The 19236-nt window shown below is 38.3% G+C and overlaps 2 protein-coding genes across 2 annotated transcripts in view; one reads left to right on the top strand and one right to left on the bottom strand.

Moving 5' to 3' along the window:
* The first annotated feature begins 38 nt into the window (after positions 1-38).
* On the top strand, positions 39-1982 carry LOC120628420 (small nuclear ribonucleoprotein Sm D3). The gene is made up of 2 exons (XM_039896782.1): positions 39-484; positions 1404-1982. The coding sequence occupies exons 1-2, from the start codon at positions 175-177 to the stop codon at positions 1484-1486; spliced, it is 393 nt and encodes a 130-aa protein (XP_039752716.1). The 5' UTR covers positions 39-174; the 3' UTR covers positions 1487-1982.
* A 220-nt stretch (positions 1983-2202) lies between these two features.
* The window catches only part of LOC120627878 (O-acyltransferase like protein-like), a 40917-nt gene continuing 23883 nt past the window's right edge, over positions 2203-19236 (bottom strand). The window contains exons 7-12 of the mRNA XM_039895995.1: positions 13821-14006; positions 12601-12777; positions 10990-11140; positions 5765-5948; positions 3880-4019; positions 2203-2839 (exon numbers count right to left, since the gene is read on the bottom strand). Of these exons, the coding sequence (XP_039751929.1) occupies positions 2648-2839; positions 3880-4019; positions 5765-5948; positions 10990-11140; positions 12601-12777; positions 13821-14006 (1030 nt within the window). The 3' untranslated portion in view covers positions 2203-2647. The remainder of the gene's footprint in view (positions 2840-3879; positions 4020-5764; positions 5949-10989; positions 11141-12600; positions 12778-13820; positions 14007-19236) is intronic.

The following is a 19236-nucleotide window of genomic DNA, read 5'->3' as shown; positions in this document are numbered from 1 at the left end:
GCTACTTCATAAAAAATATTGTTACTCTATGACTTTTGTCTTTGGTCGCCCGCCATTGTTTGTATTGATAAATTTTGGCGTCGGTGAAAATTGAAATTTTTATCTTTTTCCATCTGGGGATTACCAGATATTAATTAAAATTTATTGACGTAGAAATCAATATTGGCATTTAAAATGTCTATCGGTGTTCCTATTAAAGTACTTCACGAAGCTGAAGGCCATGTAGTGACCTGTGAAACTAATACCGGTGAAGTGTATCGCGGTAAATTGATAGAAGCCGAGGATAATATGAATTGCCAGATGACCCAAGTTACCGTCACGTACAGAGACGGCCGGGTAGCTCAGCTGGAGAATGTGTACATAAGAGGGTCCAAAATACGTTTCCTTATATTACCTGACATGTTGAAGAATGCTCCTATGTTTAAACGACAAGGGAATAAACCGACCGCTGGACGCGGAAAAAGTGCTATAATACGAGCTCATGGTTAGTTGTGAAGTATTTACTGTTTGTAATCTTGTTTACAAACAAATGCCATGCAATTTACTCGAGTAAGCTGATTCCTTACTCGATTTAATGGCATTTTGTAAACGAACTAGGTTATCCTATTCTTAATGCTTTTGATCCTGAGCGTCGTTGAATCCCTCTAGAATATGTTCTGAAACACCAGAAACGTTCTAAACTACTGAGAATAATGACTTTTATACCAGCAATATAAGTTGACTAGTATAACAGCAAAACGGTATATATTCTAAATGAGATCATTATACATAAAACTTAATTTATTAAACACTACTTAGTGTCAAAAAACAACTTATTTTCGAAGTATAATCAAATATGTTTTTGTTCAAATCGGCACATAGTTGGCACTTTTGATGTAAACACTTAAAAATATTTATACAGTGTGATGTTAGCAATAGTTACATACATAAACTTAAAAGTAAAGCTTGTGAGAGTTTGAAATGCACCCTGAGGGACCAAATTATATCCCCTTTAAATCCCCTGACGGGATATAATTAACCTGTCCACCTTCCAGGACAACATCAAGCACAGGAAAATGAAATAGGACACATTAGTTGGATATTATTTCCACTTGTGCTCCTATGCACTGGGAGTTGATAAGGCTGTGGGAAAAGATACATTTTTATCCTTTGATCATTTTTATTCCTTGAGAAACTTGGAGCAATATTTCACACTTGATCTACTATAATAAGACTTTTCTTATAAGTTAAAAGTTTATGTTAAATACAAATTTGAAACTTTTTAGGAGGCATCCTCGTTTACCTTTTTCACAGTAGTCAGTAGATATGGCACTGATTTATTTGTGGGTCAAATTAGTTTTAATATATGTAGCAGGATTGTATCTATTGATTTATAGTGTTTAAATAACTGTTTCTTTTTTCAGCGGCTGGTCGAGGAAGACCGGGCGGAAGAGGAGGAGGTCATCGTGGTGGTTGGCAGGGTGGCTCTGGACCCTCCCGGCGATAAGATTAGATCTACACTTAAATTAAATCTAACTTTACTATACTCCTTTCCGTATGTAAGAAAGAAAATTAGGAACATATAAAAACAAATAGAAATTAGTTGCATTACTCAATACATGGGCTTACCCAGTTACTGGTCGAGCAGGGGGCAAGTGAGATTTTTTTAAGGTCAGTTCATGGGCTGCTGTTTTGTGAAATTTTTGTTTAAAGGGCCCCTCATAATGAAAAAATATACCTTTTTGGCTTCAATATCAATTATTAAACATAAGCTGCCCTCCCCTGCTTGTGTAATCCTCGTATTTTTTGGATATGCGCCTAATTAATTAATTTGAACCAAACCCTACAAAAACTAGTATTAAGCTATGTCCTACATGTATAAACAACAGTTCTGTATGTGTTGAAAACATTTTCTGGAGTATTTAAATGATAATATAACTTGTAAGTTGAATGGTACTGTCCGATTTGTGATAAGGTTTCAATAAAATGATAGTCATGTATAAGTATTTTTTTTTAATTCCCTTAACTTTACCTTTCGTCTTTTAGTTTTACATTCACACGTTTTCTTCTTATTATATTAACAACAAACTTCTTATTATAAAATGTGTACATCTAAATTATTAATGTATTTGTTTTCGTATATAATTATTATCATGCTAATTTTGTATCTCAAAAACCAGCAGAATTCACTTAAATTCTTTAATTTTATTCTTTTTGTCGCGGGTAAACAAAAATTTATCGAGACAGATAATAAACATCGGTTTTTCTCTGTGGACTGCACATAATATAACTGTGGTATCCAATGCATGGATTCCAAAGTTATATAATTTATACGGAATTGATAACAGATAATCTAGGGTAGTAGACTATTTAAAAGAGTTAAGCTAAGGTTAAAACGCACCTGCAGCGGCGTAGTAATTTACGACTCATCAGTCAAGAACGCCTGGCGTGCTAATTCACAATCAAACAAGAGTCGTTTGTACAAGCTAGAGTAAAAGTCGCGAGAGACACTGGTTGACACCCCTCTTGCCTTGTCGATCCGGTTTTAGTTTTTCAACTTAGTTCTAGGCGTCTATCTAAATCTTGTTCTACTATGGCGTTTTCGTCAGCCAAACGCACGTATCGCCCATATAAATCTAGTCTTAGACCTAAATATCTTCTTAAACGATCAGCTATTTGTCCTGTTACATTGTGTGGGACCCATATCAGTCTTATCCATCCCAGTCTTAGGCACCGGCGCCGGTTTGGTTAGCAGCGCAGTCAGCTCCCGATACAGTCGCTGCGCAGGAATTTCTACCAGCAACGCGAGTGGCAGCGCAGCCATGTACGAAACTACTGCTACGCCGAACCATTCAAAAATCTATGGGAATAGAAAATAAGACATGATTTCTATACCTCGGTAGTTATTTCCATATCTCCGTGAAATCTGAAACGATTTCAACATATTTTTATAATTTCTGAATTTTCTCTGGTCTGGTCTTGCGGCAGGCTTGCCGTGTCTAGTTTAACCACCTTAAAAGCGTTCCAGTAGAATGTATCATTACTCACCAACACGTGGGATTGTAGTCGAGCACAAAATTGTGATGAAAAAAAGCAAAAGCAGAAAGGTCTGCCGTTAGCAATGGAAACTAAAAACATGGGAATTACAAAAATAGAATCAGGAGTTTTTTGGCTGGTGGGCTTTGGCCGTGGCTAGTTACCACCCTAGCTACAAAGACATGCCGCTAATCGATCTAGTGTTCGGGTGCGATGTCATGTAGAAACTGATCAGGGGGTATGACTACCATTATCCCTAACAGGATAACCCGCTACTATCTTAGACTGCATCATATCTTACCACCAGTTGAGATTGCAGACAAGGGCTAACCTGCAGTTGAAAAAAAATCCCAAAATACAATATTTAACCCATCCAAGAACCCGGTTACATCCTAATGATAGGAGGCTAGATACCGCATAAAGATAGCAGGTCGGTTATATGCGTTTACTTGTACGCAGGCCGCTATACTACACGTCGATAGTCTGGCGCAATACGTCACGAGCATGTCGAGGTCATCGGTAAAGCGAAATAACTTTTCCCTACCAAGAATTCAAAGCGATTAAAGAACGGCCGACAGGCCCAGTGGGCAGCGACCCTGCTTTCAGAGGCCATGGCCGTGGGTGCGATTCCCACAACTGGAACATGTTTCTGTGATGAACATGAACGTTTTTCAGTGTCTGGGTGTTTATCTGTATATTATAAGTATGTATGTATATCATTGATAAAAATATTTATCAGTCATCTTAGTACCCATAACACAACGTACGCTTACTTTGGGGCTAGATGGCGATGTGTGTATTGTTGCAGTACATTTTTTTAAAGAAGTTTTTGATTTAAAAAAAGATAAATAGGCATATGCTCACAGCGTTCTGCCTGTCGAGCTGAACGGGTGCTAGTCTGGCAGCCAGCAGACCCTTGTTGAGTGGCAGATGCAACAACAGCGCTCCAAACGACAGCCGTGCCAGCACCGCTCCGCCGTGAGACAGCCACGTCCGCCAGGGTGCTGTGTAATGAAAATTCAAAAATTCAAAATTCAAAATACATTTATTTCAAGTAGGCCTAATATAAGCACTTTTGAAACGTTAAGTCTGTCTGTTTGTAGTGATTCTACCACCGGTTCGGAAGGCAGATTCTACCGAGAAGAAGCCGGCAAGAAACTCAGCAGTAGCTCTTTTCCAACATCAACAATTTACATTTTGCATTTTAGCATTCATTTTTCTATCTTGTGAGAGCTGAAAGCAGAGCCGGATGCTTCCAAGCAACCTTGTCATTAAAAAATTCATCAATTGTATAGTAACCTCGCTGTAATAAATGTGTTTTAACAAATTCTTTAAACTTCTGCATTGGCAGGTCCAAAATCACCTCTGTGTGTCCAATCAACATTATATTAGGTACTACTGTTGCCCGCGTTTATTACACCTGTTATACACTATTACAGCTATTATCTATTATATATATATACTTATAATAAATCTGTAACTGGAAGACTTCTGTACATTTAATATATTTTGAAAATTTTGACCGATGCTTTATAATCGAGACTGAGTCGAAACAGATTTTTATTTAATTTTTGTCTGTTTGTCTTTCTGTATGTCGGTCTGTCTGTCCGGGCATCACGTGAAAACTACTGAACGGATTCAAATAAAAATTTGGTATAGTTGTAGCTGATATTCCGGGTCAACATATAGGATACTTTTTATCCCGATAAACAGTAAATTTCCTCTGGGAAATGGGATGAATTTTTTTATCAATTTTACTTCATACCTCCGTTAAATTTGAATCGATTGTAATAATTCTTTATTTATTTGAAAGTGTAGTAGTGTGGTATTACTTTTAAGCATGTATCGTCTAATTTTAATGAAGATCTGATAAATAATATCAGAGATAAAAGATATAACTCTTCACTGATAACAGCACTTCGCAAGGCATATGGGCCAACGATCGAATGCATGCGTACCATCCTGGAATGGTACGCATGCATTCGATCGTTGTCGAAACGGTAAACGTTACGTTAAACGACGGAAATATATAAAAAGTATATCGGAATTGTTTCTTTAAAGTTCTATTAAACCGTCCGCGACAACATACGACTACTTTTTGAAGTTGACTCATTCGCGGTCGAAGTCGCGCAGTTCCGCTAGTATAGTACTATAACTGTTATTGTTTTTTACAAAGCCAGTGGAGACCGTTGGTTTTCCTGGGATAAAAAGAAGCCTATGTTACTCTCCTTCCAACTAACTCTATGCCAAAAAACATGTCAATTGGTTGCTTAGTTAGTGCGAAAAGTAAGGACAAAGAAACACACTTTCAAATTTATAATACAAGTGTGGATGCTCTTTAAAGTAACTTCAGTAAAAGTGTTATAGTAGTAGATCTTTTTGTAGCAGATCTCGTTTGGGAAATGAATGAATGAATACACTTTTATTGTAGGTACACCAAAGAAAAGTAGTTACAGAGATATAAACATAGAGCAAGAGAGTAGGTACAATTTGGGGGCCATGTTGCTACAGAGCGATTTCTTCCAGGCAACCAAAGACGCAATGTGAAAAACTTAGAAAAGAAGTAGGTGGTGCAAAGAAATAGATGTATTTATATCTTTGTGTAATGTTTATACATTACACAAATATATAATGTGTATGTCACGTAATCTCTTATGTTTGTACACGAAGCAATTAATAAACAATAAGCATTCGTTCCCAAGCATCAGGATCATTAACTCCCAGCGGGACAGTTGAGTGAGTTACTCACATTCGATGCCATACATAGCGCCAAGTAATGCCAGCGCCACTAGCACCGTGAACACGGGTCGCTCGAGCGCGGCCAGCGTCGCAGCAGTGGCTCTGCCCGGAGGACCCTCGCCCAGCGTGAGAGGCGACAGCGCGGCCCACCACAGCGCGGCCGGCGCAGCGGTGAATGACGCCCAGCGGAACAGCTGGAGAGAGGTAGTAGTAAAAATCACTCGATTGTCCATCATTATATCAAATTAAAAAAAAAAAAAACAAGAGTTCAAAATTCATTTATTTCAAGTAGGCCTAATTAATAAGCACTTGTTTGTAGTGACTCTACCACCGGTTCGGAAGGCAGATTCCACTGAGAAGAGCCGGCAAGAAACTCAGCAGATTGCTCTTTTCCAACATCATTTTAAAGTTTAACAATCTTTAGAATTTTTGTTTTGTGAGAGATGAGAGCGGAGGGGCCTGCTTCCAAGCAGCCTTGTCGTTTAGGAATTCATCAATCGTGTAGTAACCACGATTTATTAAATGTGTTTTAATATTGACCCATTAATGGCCCTCTACAGGGCATGGGTCTCCTCCTACAATGAGAAGGGTTTAAGGCCGTAGCCACGCTAGCCCAGTGCGGATTGATAGACTCTACACACCTTTGAGAATACTATGGAGCACTCCATAGAATTCTCAAACCTTTAATTACTTAAAACATAACTTAAAAAAGTTAAGTGGTGCGTGCTGGGATTCGAACTCGGCTCTCCGAAAGTGATGTCGAGCTCCTACCCACTGCGCTAGCATCGCTTCCGCTTCTTTTTTTCTCTTTGCACAACCAGATTTCAGCTCACAAAGGCGGACTTATAGGCGGATAAATATAGATATCAGTAGATTGTGCATCAAGTATTGCATTTTACAGTCGAGGCGGTATTAGGCGGGTGATTTAAAAGCAAACGCGCCAAGCAAGCCGAGAGTGTGACAAGTGATGTACCATATGTTTTACATAAGACGATTTTCATCATACTTGCGGGAAAAAAACAGGATGAACTTCTATGTACGTTTTCAGAAAATAAGTGACCCTTTTTGCTGTTTCCACTGTATGAAATTTTCGTAGACTACTCTCTAGTTCAAACAAGCTATTCCCTAGCGATTCATGGTTCGATTATTATTAAAAGCTACTATTGCTCTACTTATTATATACACTAATAAAAGTCCAAAAAGCGAAAACTACATACGCACATAAAACAGAGATAAGAGGGAAACGTAGATAAGAAAGTGCTTACGCCGCGGAGAATGATATCACTTAAACTTTTTCAAGATCCTTAACTACTCTTTTAAACAACGGCCTAAAACTAAGAACAATTAATGTCTTTTGATCGGCTCCGGCAACTCGTTCCACAGCCGAACTTCGCCGTCAAATCAAAGTAGACTTCTACTAGAGTAGACATGTCGCTATCGTTTCTCCCATGCAAAGCTTATTAAGATGAATGTACCAGTCTCAAACCAATAAGTGATATCTAGTTTTTTACTTAAAAATTGTTATAAGCGATGAGTCCGTCAATTATTACTATTAAAACATAGGTTCCATCGGTAATCACTAGCTGATCACACACGGTTAGTTGCAAAAAAGATATTACCATTTACCGACTAAACAAAGAGGAAGTGACTGCAATTCACTATGATTACGTGATACTGCAATAACGGGTTACGCGATTTAATTACCGCCTTATAACTCTCATCTCCACTAGGTACTTCAACTAACTACATATTTGTTTTATAGTCTTAAAGTCTTTATTCAAATTTTACTACTTCGAAATGTATTTATTTATTAGACTTTAACAAAAGAATTTATTTATTTATTTACTTGCCTCCATGCCTAAACGTAGTCATGAGGCCATGTCAGGGCGTAGCAATAAGAAACCGTTTGACTCTTATCAAAGTAAGCGTAGCTTGTGGTATTGGTACTAAGATAGCTAAAAATAGATACATAAATACTTATAATATACTTATAAACAGTTGTGGAAATCGAACCCACGGCTCTTCCTAAGTCCCAAACTCAGAAAGCAGGGTCGCTGCCCGCTGCGCCAATCGGCCGTCAAATATAGATTATAAGGATTTTGTTAGCCCGTTACAGTATGTTGGTTGGTCGCATAGTTACGAAGACATTGAGATAACCTTCCATACGGGAGAGGTCTAAGGTCTAAGGAACTCACGCGGGCCACGTCGCCAATATAACAACGGGTACGTTACGATTTGTAATTAACCTTGGACCAACGTGGCGGGTTTCAACTCTAAATTTCTTCCATGAGAAAGGAAACGTACTGGATGATGACTGATAAAGACAGAAGACACATAAGCAAAAGCGGATAGCAAAAAAACTATGTTTAGGTTAATTTAACGTCGCGTTTCCTGTAAATTTCCCAATACATAAACGTTGGTAATTGCTTAGATCACAGCAGATCTGGCATCCGCGTGGCGCAACAACCTGTACTGAGTGAAAGTCTAGTTACGACTCTACCCAGCCTAGGTCCTTAGCGAGCGTAGGTACCTAGCTTGGTTAGGAATAGCGACCTAAAGTGGGTCAAAATTGTAAAGGATTAGGCAACACTTGAACAAGGAAATTTAGGCTGTGATAATTTCAGTCACTAATAAATAAATAAATATACTACACACGTCGCCATCTAGCCCCAAAGTAAACGTAGCTTGTGTTATGGGTACTAAGATGACTGATGACTTATTTTTATGAATAACAAACATAAATACTTAGAATATACAAATAAACACCCAGATACTGAAAAACATTCCTGCTCATCACACGAACATTTTCCAGTAGTGGGAATCGAACCCACGGCCTTGGGTTCAGAAAGTAGGGTTGCTGCAAAATACACTCAACTACTACTATGTCAACACTGTTTATAGCATACCAATGTTAAGTGGCACAGTTCGTTCTTGATATATGGTGCTGGAGAAGAATATTCAGAGTACCCTGGAATGCGTTACAGATCAACAAGTCCATTCTTGAAGAACTTGGCATTGCGCAACGTCTATACCCCCTATTGTACATGCTCGTATTCTCACTTTCTTTAGTCCATGTATCAAGAAGAGACAATGAGTACATTGAACGTCTAGTTGTCCGAGGTAGAATCGAGGGCACAAGATTACTTAGTGACGACCTCGACCGCTCCGACAAGAGTGAACCGACTGAGAAGAAGAATGTTTACTGGAACGGAGTTCCTAAACGGCAGAAGTTAAGTGGTAGAAATCGTCACGTAAGGAAACCGCGTTATGTGTATCCACGAGGGTTCCGTCCAGTGTAGTTCGGATAAACTTATTTATTTATTAATACTCTTTATTTGCACACAAAAAAATACAGAAGAAGAATAAAAAAAACACAGACAGAAGCATTATACAAAAGGCTCGCTTAGTAGCGATCTCTTCCAGGCAACCTTAGGATAAGGAAAACAAAAGGATAACAGACTGCAGGTTGTGCATATTAAAAAAAATACATAGTAATACTTAATCTAGATTACACAAATAAAATAATACATAATATAACAATTATTAAAAAAAAAACTAATATATACTCTAGTATGGTGAAAGCATGCTTTCCTGACAAATAGCGATTTCCAATCTTCGGATAAGTAAAATACCTTTCATTCTACGTAGTATCACCCGACAAAGGGTCGTAGAATGAGGTAAGATAGCCCTATAACTTTCCTTAAGAATAGGTATGAAATTCAATAACTAATACATCCGGTCCAAAAATCAACGCACTCTATTAATTCGAACCAATCGACGCTCCAGATTTATTGTTAGTTCCTTCAAAAAAGATTTATCATTAAATTTGGCGTAAAACAAAGAGCTAAATTTTTACTCGGTTGTTTCTTTAAAATTGTATTTTAAATCATCATCTTCATATCAACCCATTACCGGCCCACTACAGGGCACGGGCTCCCACATTGAGAAGGGGTTAAGTCCACCACGCTGGCCCAGTGCGGGGTGGTGGACTTCACACATCTTTGAGAACATTATGGAGAACTCTCAGGCATGCAGGTTTCCTTACGACGTTTTCCTTCATCGTTGAAGCTAGTTATATTTAATTGGTTACATCGAACATAACTTAGAAAAGTGAGAAGTGCATGCTGGAATTCGTACTCGGCCCCCCCAGAGTGTAGTCGTAGTTCTCTCACCGGGCTCTCTCACTCATGTAATATCCCAAATCTCTTTCATAAGAAATGCGATTTGTGCCTGCCAGTGGATCATTTATAAGAATTGATATATGAAATGCCATAATTTCTAAACTAGAGATTGCAATGCAGGTTATATATCACGATTGCGCCCACGCAGCGCGAAAGGCCGGTAAATTATGCACTTAAGGCAGTTGGTAGGTCGCGTGCGGTTACCGAGTTTTGTAATACTCAGTTATTGCCTGCCTACAAGATTATGGTCTTTGCGTCTATTAGGCCATAAGTAGTTAAAAACAATAAAGAAACATTGCTTACGTTATACACACTAACGTTTCTGCCGTCACAGAGAACGGCACGACAGTCTCTGAATGTCATCACCTCTGCGCCCCCGCATATTAATGGATGAATGGATTGTCTAGATACAAACGAATTAGAAGAATTGGATTAATTGTAAAAAAAATAACAAAATAATAATTATTAATCTACATCAGTAATTATTATTGTGTTCATTTTTCTTTTTACAATTAATCCAATTCTTCTAATTCGTTTTTTTTCCTTTTTTAATAAGTGTTTTGGCTTCTGGCCTTTCTAATTATTAGTAATAATAAATAATAAAGAAATAAATAAATTAACTCCCTTTGTATTCGTACTCCGTAATTATTTTATCTATCATTTATTGATTTTCATTTTTTTTAAACTCTCACCAATGTGCTGAGTGTTGTCTTTTTATATAATTTATATATAAAAAAAAACTCAGCGTGCGGAACTTTTAAATGCACAATAATTGTGTGAGTATATGATTATATAAAGTAATTTAGAAAATAATGAACTAATGTATGAATGAATACACTTTTTATAGTACTTTATTTAACTAGATACTATAATAAAACTTTTAAATACTTACGTATCAAATACTTTTTTTTCTATTGTTGGTGTCGTTTTTTCTACAACCGTACAAAGGCGAAAGATAAAATTTTTGAAAATATTTTTATCTTGTAAGTACACGCGTGTACATAATTACACACACTTTTTTTATGACGTCATTATTGATTTTTTTATAACTTACTTTGTTGTCAGCGATGCGCAACGAAGACCTTGTCAAGGCGTGGTGGAGGTGGGCCAGCAAAAGCCCGGCCAATGCACCCGTGGCGTTGCCCAGGGGAGACTGGTAGAGCACATTGAAAGACGCGTCGCCGCTATATGCGAGCCTAACCGATCTGAAAAAATTTACTCGTCTTAATTATTGCACTACAAGTAAGCCACAAAACATGAATGTTTAAGATTCAAAGGGAGGAAGAGAAAAAATCTCAATAATTTGTTTTGTTGATCTTAAAACCTTTAAAAGTAGATAGACTGAGAATGATAATTCTCGCAACTACAATCAAACCTCTCAGAAAGGCTAGATCATTTGGCCAAGGGGTATTCACACTACCACGTCCTATAAAAAGTATTACTTGATATACTCAATTTAGAGAAATGATAATTTATCGTAGCCTTTGGCGTGCGAAATGAACGCTACGATTTTTATCAACAATAGTTATTTTAAACTGATTTTTATAAATCCTTAATCACTGAATTTAAAACCTGAGGGGTGATGTTCTGCCAAAACAAAAATAGGATTAAACGCACGTGCTGTTGGCCATCGCAGCCAACAGTTTACTCGCTGGAGAGAAAAACTAACAGAAACCCAAGGTGAGCTGTTCGATTTTTAAAGGTTCTCCCTGTTCATATCAGTCTCTACCCGTTTTCAAACAGCTCCTTATAAAACACTTTTTATAACCTTAGTAGTATGTGTATTTATTTAAAGTTTCCTTTTTATATTGTTTGACTTTTTCCCCATTTTTTCAGCTTGTTTTTAAACAGTTTCTTTTTTTATTCTACTCTTCCTTTCTGGCTTCTTTATGACATATAAGTATATATTATATATATTATAAAGTATATTCTATTATAGTTTTTGTATTATATGTGCACGTATGTGAAGTAAGGTTTAGTTTTGTTTTATTTAATTTATTATTTTGTTATTTATGTTTTTTATTTCAATAATTTTTTGTGCACATTCTAACCCTTCTTCCTAACTTCGTGTACTTTGGTAGGTTGCCTGGTGGAGATCGCTTTTAGGCGATAAGGCCGCATATTGTACCTTTTCTTTCTTACCTTCGATTGTGTTTTTTTATTGCTTTGTATTTGGTGTACAATAAGAGTGTATTTGATTTGATTGATTGATGAATAAGCGCTGTAATTATAGGCACATGAGTTGGCAAGATCTACTTTCCCTGTAGTCTAGGCCTAGCTCTCCAGCTCTAGCTCCACTCGTACACTACGTACGTGGTGCCACACTTATACCGACACCAGACATAATATGATGACCTGGTGCTCTCACTTACGAGTATAGTGTGACAAAACACTGCATAACTATTCTGACGTTACCTATGCAACTTTAAATGGTTTTTACCTCTCGTGTTATTTTGCTTATTTTATTACATTCTGTGTAATTGTACATTTTACTGTTTTACTTCATTATTTTGTACCTTTTTTGATTGTTTGTTATAGTTGAGTAATAAATGTTACAATTTTAAACAAACGTGTGACAATGAAGATGATTTTCCTTAATTTTTGTCATTTGCAACGCCATATGGCTTTGTTTACTGGATGGAATGATGGTTCAAAGTGCACTCACTCGGGTCGATGCACCACGTACGTGGGCACCAGGTGCCACGCGTACGCCACAACCAGGCATATAACGGTTAATAGCAGGAACAATGCGCCCAACACCGGCACGGCTACGCGACGTCCACGTAACGCTAGCGTCAGGGCTAAAGCCGCTGCGTACAGCTGCATGTCAGCTGCTAGATACCTGCGTTGACAAATTCACATTCAAAATTTCATTTATTTCAAGTACGGCTGCTTCATCATCTTTAACTGGGCCCAGTTATATGCACTTTTGAAACGTCCAATCAGGCTGTCTGTCAGTCACTCTACCACCGGTTCGGAAGGCAGATTCCACAGAGAAGAGCCGGCAAGAAACTCAGCAGATTGTTTTTTTTCAATATATCATTTTTAGTTTTTAGTTTTTTTAGTAAGGCTGCTTAGAGCGTTTGAAACCTCAAGTCTGTCTGATTTTTGTAAATTGTGTCCCTACCACTGATAAGGAAGGCAAGTTGTATTTTATTTATTAATTCGCTTTTCCTGGGAAACAAACAATACTTTTACACATAAGAGGCATATCTACGTTTTTCTTTAATCAAATTAACCAATGAAGTTACCACAACTTATTTATACATAAACGGTATCAATATATAATATCTAGTATGCGTCCAAGTTTGCTCCCTGTGGGTGACAAAGAGTGTGTCTTTACAGACAACTTTATTGACAGGACTTACAGAAAGAGCATACTGATATATATCTAATGCTTTGCTATGTACACATACCATCATAAATAGAAATAAATTCATATGATAATAATCTCTACAGTCATATAGATTTGTCCCGACTGACTGATCTATCAAATTCCTAAACTATATGAGTTAGAAACTTAAAATTTTAATTTTAATTTAATTTTATCTTTTATGACGTAAAAATTAACTTAGTTTTAAACGGGAGAGGATGTTTTTTTAATTACTACCTGAGGGGTTGCTAGGGCGTCAACGGAGGAGCGGGCGAGCGCGAGACCTCGCCATGAGAAGAGCCGCTGGCCTCGACGATATCTTGGGGAAGTGGTGGACGTCGACCCGAGTGTGCCTCCTTCGAGGACTCTGACCCCGGCTCGGTTCTACATTAATCTGACTTGGTGGACTTTTGGACTAATTATGGTTCCCACATTAATCGCCGGGAATCAAACCCGGGACCTCCTACTTAAATTCTGAGATAGTTAAAAATAATATAGTGGGCAATTCTCACCAGGTCTGTATCAAGCACTTCTCGTCGGGGTACACGAGGTTGTTGAGGTACAGCAGGTGGGTCCACCACTTGCGTCGGCACACCGCCGCCTCGGCGCGCACCTGTGGGCTCCACTGGGGGCCGCCGCCCAGCCGCTCCCACCACGACGACGCGAACCACAGCACAACGAAGTAGCTGGGGCTAATCCTAAGTGAGTGCACAAGCAATAATAATATAATTTTAAGCATTACTTGGAAGGCCGATTGGCACAGTTTGCAGCGATCCTGCTTTCTGAGTCCGAGGCCGTGGGTTCGATTCCCACAACTGAAAAATGTTTTTGAGATGAACATGAAAGTTTTTCAGTGTCTGGGTGTTTATCTATATATTGTAATTATTTATGAATATTATTCACATAGTCATTTTAGTACCCACAGTACAAGCCACGCTTAATTTGGGGCTTGATGGCGATGTGTTTATTGTTGTAGTACCTATAATTATTATTTATTTATTTATTACGTAAACGATAAAAAAGCTTGGGTGCCAATTGCTCTATCTTCATAGCTTAATGTTGTTGAGATGGTGATAAAAAAATAATTACCCCGCTAAGTTAGTAGTGGGATCTTCCTAGACCAGGGCGCGTTTGGCACCCTCGTAGCTTTAGGTTTAAGAGGCGAACTAAGTTATCACCATCCTCTTATTTTATTATTACACGAATTTATGACCATTTCTTGTAAGTCGACTATTTATATACACATTTTGTTTATATGTAAAGAAGACAACATTCGATACCCATTGATGTCTTCTTTACATATTATAAAACAAAGTCGCTTCCGCTGTCTGTGCGCTTAAATCTTTTAAACAACGCAACAGATTTCAATGCCGTTTTCAGAAATAAATAGAGTGATCAAAGAGAAAGTTTTATTGGTGGTCAACATGATGTTACAGTAAACATAAGCGAAGAAATTCAAAGATTTGTAATGTGATGTCGTAACAACACTGGCTAAACCTTACGAGATAGATTGAATTAATGTACCTACTACGGAATTGTATAATTAATCATTCCAAACTGCCCCACATTAGTATTTACAAAGCAGCCGTGCGAAGCGGGGGCGGGTAGCTAGTATGTTAATGTAGTATAGAAGTAGTGCGTGTAGTGATAGTACGTATGACGAAGTCGTCATAGGTACGCTCGCTGTTGCGCCAGGTAGGTCCCTGGAGCAACAGCGAGCGCTGTGAATTTAAGTAGATTTTTTTTCCCGGGTTTGATTCCCGTCATGTAAATTTAAATTTCTGAATTTTCTCTGGTCTGGTCTGGGAGGCTGTGGCTAGTTACCACCCTACTGACAAAATCTGACAAGGTCGGAGAACTCTGCTTTCTGAGCCCAAGGTTCGATTCCGAAATTCGAAAATGTTTGTGTGATGAACATGAATGTTTTTCAGTGCCTGGGTGCTTATCCGTATATTATTAGTATTAAACCTGGGGCTGGCTGGAAACCAGTGCTGCGCGTTTTAGTTTGCAGCTATACTGAGCCAGCTCCTTTGTCACACATTTTTTTTTTTTTAACTTTTATACTTTAACAATTATTTTATTTCACAAATGTAACATTTTACACAAATGTGTGACATTAAATACGATTTTTCTTTCTTTCTTTCTTTCTTTCTTCTTTCTAATGTATGTTATTCATAAAAATATTTATCAGTCATCTTACAAGCCGTAACACAATCTCGCTTAATTTGGGGCTAGATGGCAATGTGTGTATTGTCGTAGAATATTTATTTATTTATTATTTACTATTATTTTTATTATTTTTTATTATTTACCCACAGTTTTCAGTTCGAATCTATCATCTGTAATGATTATACCTGTCCGTTTTAAAATTAACTTTTATAAACGGGGCTAAAATTTTGTCCGACAAGAATTCTTATTTGTTTGGCCCGAGCCAGAAAATAAAAACAAGTTTAGGTATGTGTGTGTATTGTTGTAGTATATTTAATTATTGACAAATCTGGACCTCATTAAAAGATCAGCCTAGCTTTTTAGCATGGAAATACAGCACCACTCAACACGGGCAGGATTTGTATGATACCTACGCTACGCCATAAACATGTTGTGACGTCACTAGAAGATTCATTAATATAGAATTGCTTTAATAGTACTATTTTGCTTTATATAAATCGTTATAATACTTGTGTAAATAATTAATGTTTTCCAAATAGAATAATAACAATATATTTTGTGAAATAACTTACCGGAAACTAATATCGTAAAATATTATTATTGGTTCGTTTTGTTGTCAACATTGTAAACGGTACCTGAGCCGTATAAAAGTAGAAGCATTACCTTCTCGAACATTCATTCAAGTAGTTGTAGGGGGAAACGATTATATGTCAAATGTAAAAAGTGAAAAATAGTATTATTCCAAGTCCGTTCTTACGTGCGTTCTTCAAAATTAGTATATTTTAGGCTTTATTGTAACATTATCTAAAGATGCATTCAAATATAAATTCTTTTAATATGCATTGCAAAGCGTATTTTCCTACTTTAATCCACACTCGCCACTTGCTAAAACCCAGGTGATTTTAGCAAGTTGATCCGATGATCTTAAAAAGTAGGTACAAAGATAGCACGCACGATTGATTAAAAAAAAATTACTAAAACTAGTGATTTTAAATCCGTGTCTAGTTTATAGCCCGAAACGGGTACAAATGTTTAAGTATGAATAATGAATGAATAGAATTTTATTGTCAAAATTAAGCTTAATTTGCTATACTCCGCGAAAAGCAGGAGAATCTGTGTGGTGTAATTTATAATTTCTTCAATCCTTATACCCCACACCAAACAGATCTTCGGCAATATACCCTCTACGCACGTTTCGCTCCGAAACCGGAGCATCATCAGGAGATGTTGACTTTACAATGAATAATTGTTAAGTGAAAAATTCGCTTCGCTTTTTCGCTTCGCTTTTTCGGAAGGACACTTGCCGATAACCACCTAAGGGGTTGCTACGGCGTCACCGGGGGAGTGGGGCGAGCGCGAAAGCTCGCCATGAGAAGAGCCCCAGGGCTCGACGACATCGGGGTGGAGAGTGGGAGACGTCGACCCGAGGGTGCCTCCTGCGAGGACTCGGACCTCGGCTCGGTTCGACGTTAATCTGACTGTTGGTGGACTTTCGGACTAATCATTGTTTAGTCCGAACGCCCCCGTGACCGTGGTAAGGATCCACGTCCGGATGACGTCAGAAATCGGGGCCCTCGTCTTCGCCGGCGAAGACGCTGTGTATGTTGCGTGTGTGTGTGTTGTTGGGACACGTTGTCGGTTGTTATTTTATCGTCAGGGTCGTCAAGGACATGCTTCGGACGTCGCCGCTTAAGCTCGACGTCGGGGACGGGGGTGTAAGTGGACGCCTCGACCACTAGGGGGTTGGGGTGTCGGACTGCATTTTCAAAGTAGGTCTTTGATAATGATTTCATGTACTGAGCTATGGTGGGAAGATCGAGGTCTCGGTGGAGATCTACGTTGCGCATGAACCACGGACTGTCCGTGGTCATACGCATAAACTTGTTCTGCAGGACTTGAAAGCTCCTGTAGGAGCTGTGAGGGCGATGGGCGATACGACGCTGGCGTATGTCATAATGGGACGTATGCACGTTTTATACAAGGTTACCTTGTGACGGAGGGATAATTTGCTTTTGCGGCAAATCATCGGATAGAGACGACCCATCACATACGCAGCCTTGTTGCGGGCCTTGCGAATGTGTGCGGTGAAGCTCATTCTATGATCGAACGTTACTCCCAGGTATTTGGCTTTGTCTTGCCAGGGTATGGGACGCCCGTAGAGGGTGACCTCTGCGGGGTTTACCGTGAAGCGGCCGGTGTAAGCGGCCTCTCGGTTTGCCCGTGAAGAGCACCGCTGCGCTCTTCTCGGGGTTAACCTCGATCCTCCAGAGGCGGAACCACTTGCCCAGCAGGTGGAGCCCCTTTTGGAGTCGACTTGCAATGTTGCTCTTTGTGGGATCGGTCGCAAAGAGAGCGGTATCGTCGGCGAATTGGGCCAGTTTGACCGTCACCGGTAGGTCGCGGGGAATGTCGCTCGTGAAGAGCGCGTATAGAAGTGGGGAGAGCGCGGAGCCCTGAGGGACTCCCGCTCGTATAGGTCTAGGGGAAGAGAGCGTACCGTCGAGACGATAGCGAAATGTGCGATCGGTGAGAAACGCTCGCAGCAAACGATGAAAAATTCGCCAAATGTGTCGCCTTTTATACCTTTCTGACCCCCACCTCATTAGTGCCTCTGAATATGTTCAATAGAGGTGAAGTTGATAAATTTATTTGTTCGTTTAGTAATTCGAACCTCCCATTCCTATGTTTAATAATTTCTAATTGTTCCCTCAAATCAAGTCTCAACCCTTTGTCGCAAGCATGTAATATTATTGATATGTAATAGAATTTTATTGCACACCGCAAAAGTACATGAGAAAAGAAAAGTATAAGAAACAACGTCTATAATTTGGCGGTATTATCGCTTCAAAGTGATTTCTTCCAGGCAACCAATGTAAGTATCGTTAAGTAACTCGGTCAAGTTTTTAACATGAAAGTTCGTTAAGATAAGAGAGTTGATAGACTTCATAGAAGTTGATGTAAATGCTAGCGGTTCCCCACGACTTCTACCGTACATCTTGTTTTATAGTATATAAACCTAACTTCATAAACAATTTATAACAAATTACCAAATACTTTAATTGACATACCTCTGCCTAAATTTAAGATTAAAATTATTGAATGGCTTATGTTTGGTCAGTTTTATTCAGTAGACTAGACGATGTCTAAAACTAAAGGTTTAAATAAGTGTGTTTCTTGCTTTATATTTTGGTTTACTTTATATTATTTAATTTTAAGTTGATATTCTTTTTTAATTTCACAGTTTTGATTCCTTAATTTTCTGACATTTTGTATGAAAAGGAAAAATAATATATAATTAGGGTGTTGTTATAACTTGAATGGCAGATTGAAGCACGAAACTTGTTATGTTTTATTATGCTCGTAAGATAAAAGAAGATTTGAATTTTAATTCAAACTTTAAACCTACTACCCATCGATTTGCATCGCCCGCTTAAACTTTTACTTCGTTTGCTAGGCTGACCGTTTTCCCTAAAACTAGACATCGCCTTATTCCACTAAACCTAGGAATGCCTACTGATTTTTTAAAGTTAATTATTATTCGATTAATAATTCAAATTCAAATTCAAATTCAAATTCATTTATTTCAAGTAGGCCTACTTTATAAGCACTTTTGAAACGTCAAGTATGCATGTTTGTGTGACTCTACCACCGGTTCGGAAAGCAGATTCTACCGAGAAGAGCCGGCAAGAAACTCAGTAGTTGCTCTTTTCCAACATCAACATTTACAATCATTTTGCTATCTTGCGGGAGATGAGAGCG

Source organism: Pararge aegeria, chromosome 12, assembly GCF_905163445.1.
Source record: "Pararge aegeria chromosome 12, ilParAegt1.1, whole genome shotgun sequence".
NCBI classification, from domain to species: domain Eukaryota; kingdom Metazoa; phylum Arthropoda; class Insecta; order Lepidoptera; family Nymphalidae; genus Pararge; species Pararge aegeria.
Note: the sequence above shows the minus strand (reverse complement) of the source record. Positions and strands in the feature narration are given on the sequence as shown.

Coding starts and splice junctions, on each gene's coding strand:
- LOC120628420 (XM_039896782.1), top strand. CDS start 175: ATGTCTATCGGTGTTCCTATTAAAGTACTTCACGAAGCTGAAGGCCAT. Junction 485..1,403: donor TGCTATAATACGAGCTCATG/GTTAGTTGTGAA, acceptor TTCTTTTTTCAG/CGGCTGGTCGAGGAAGACCG.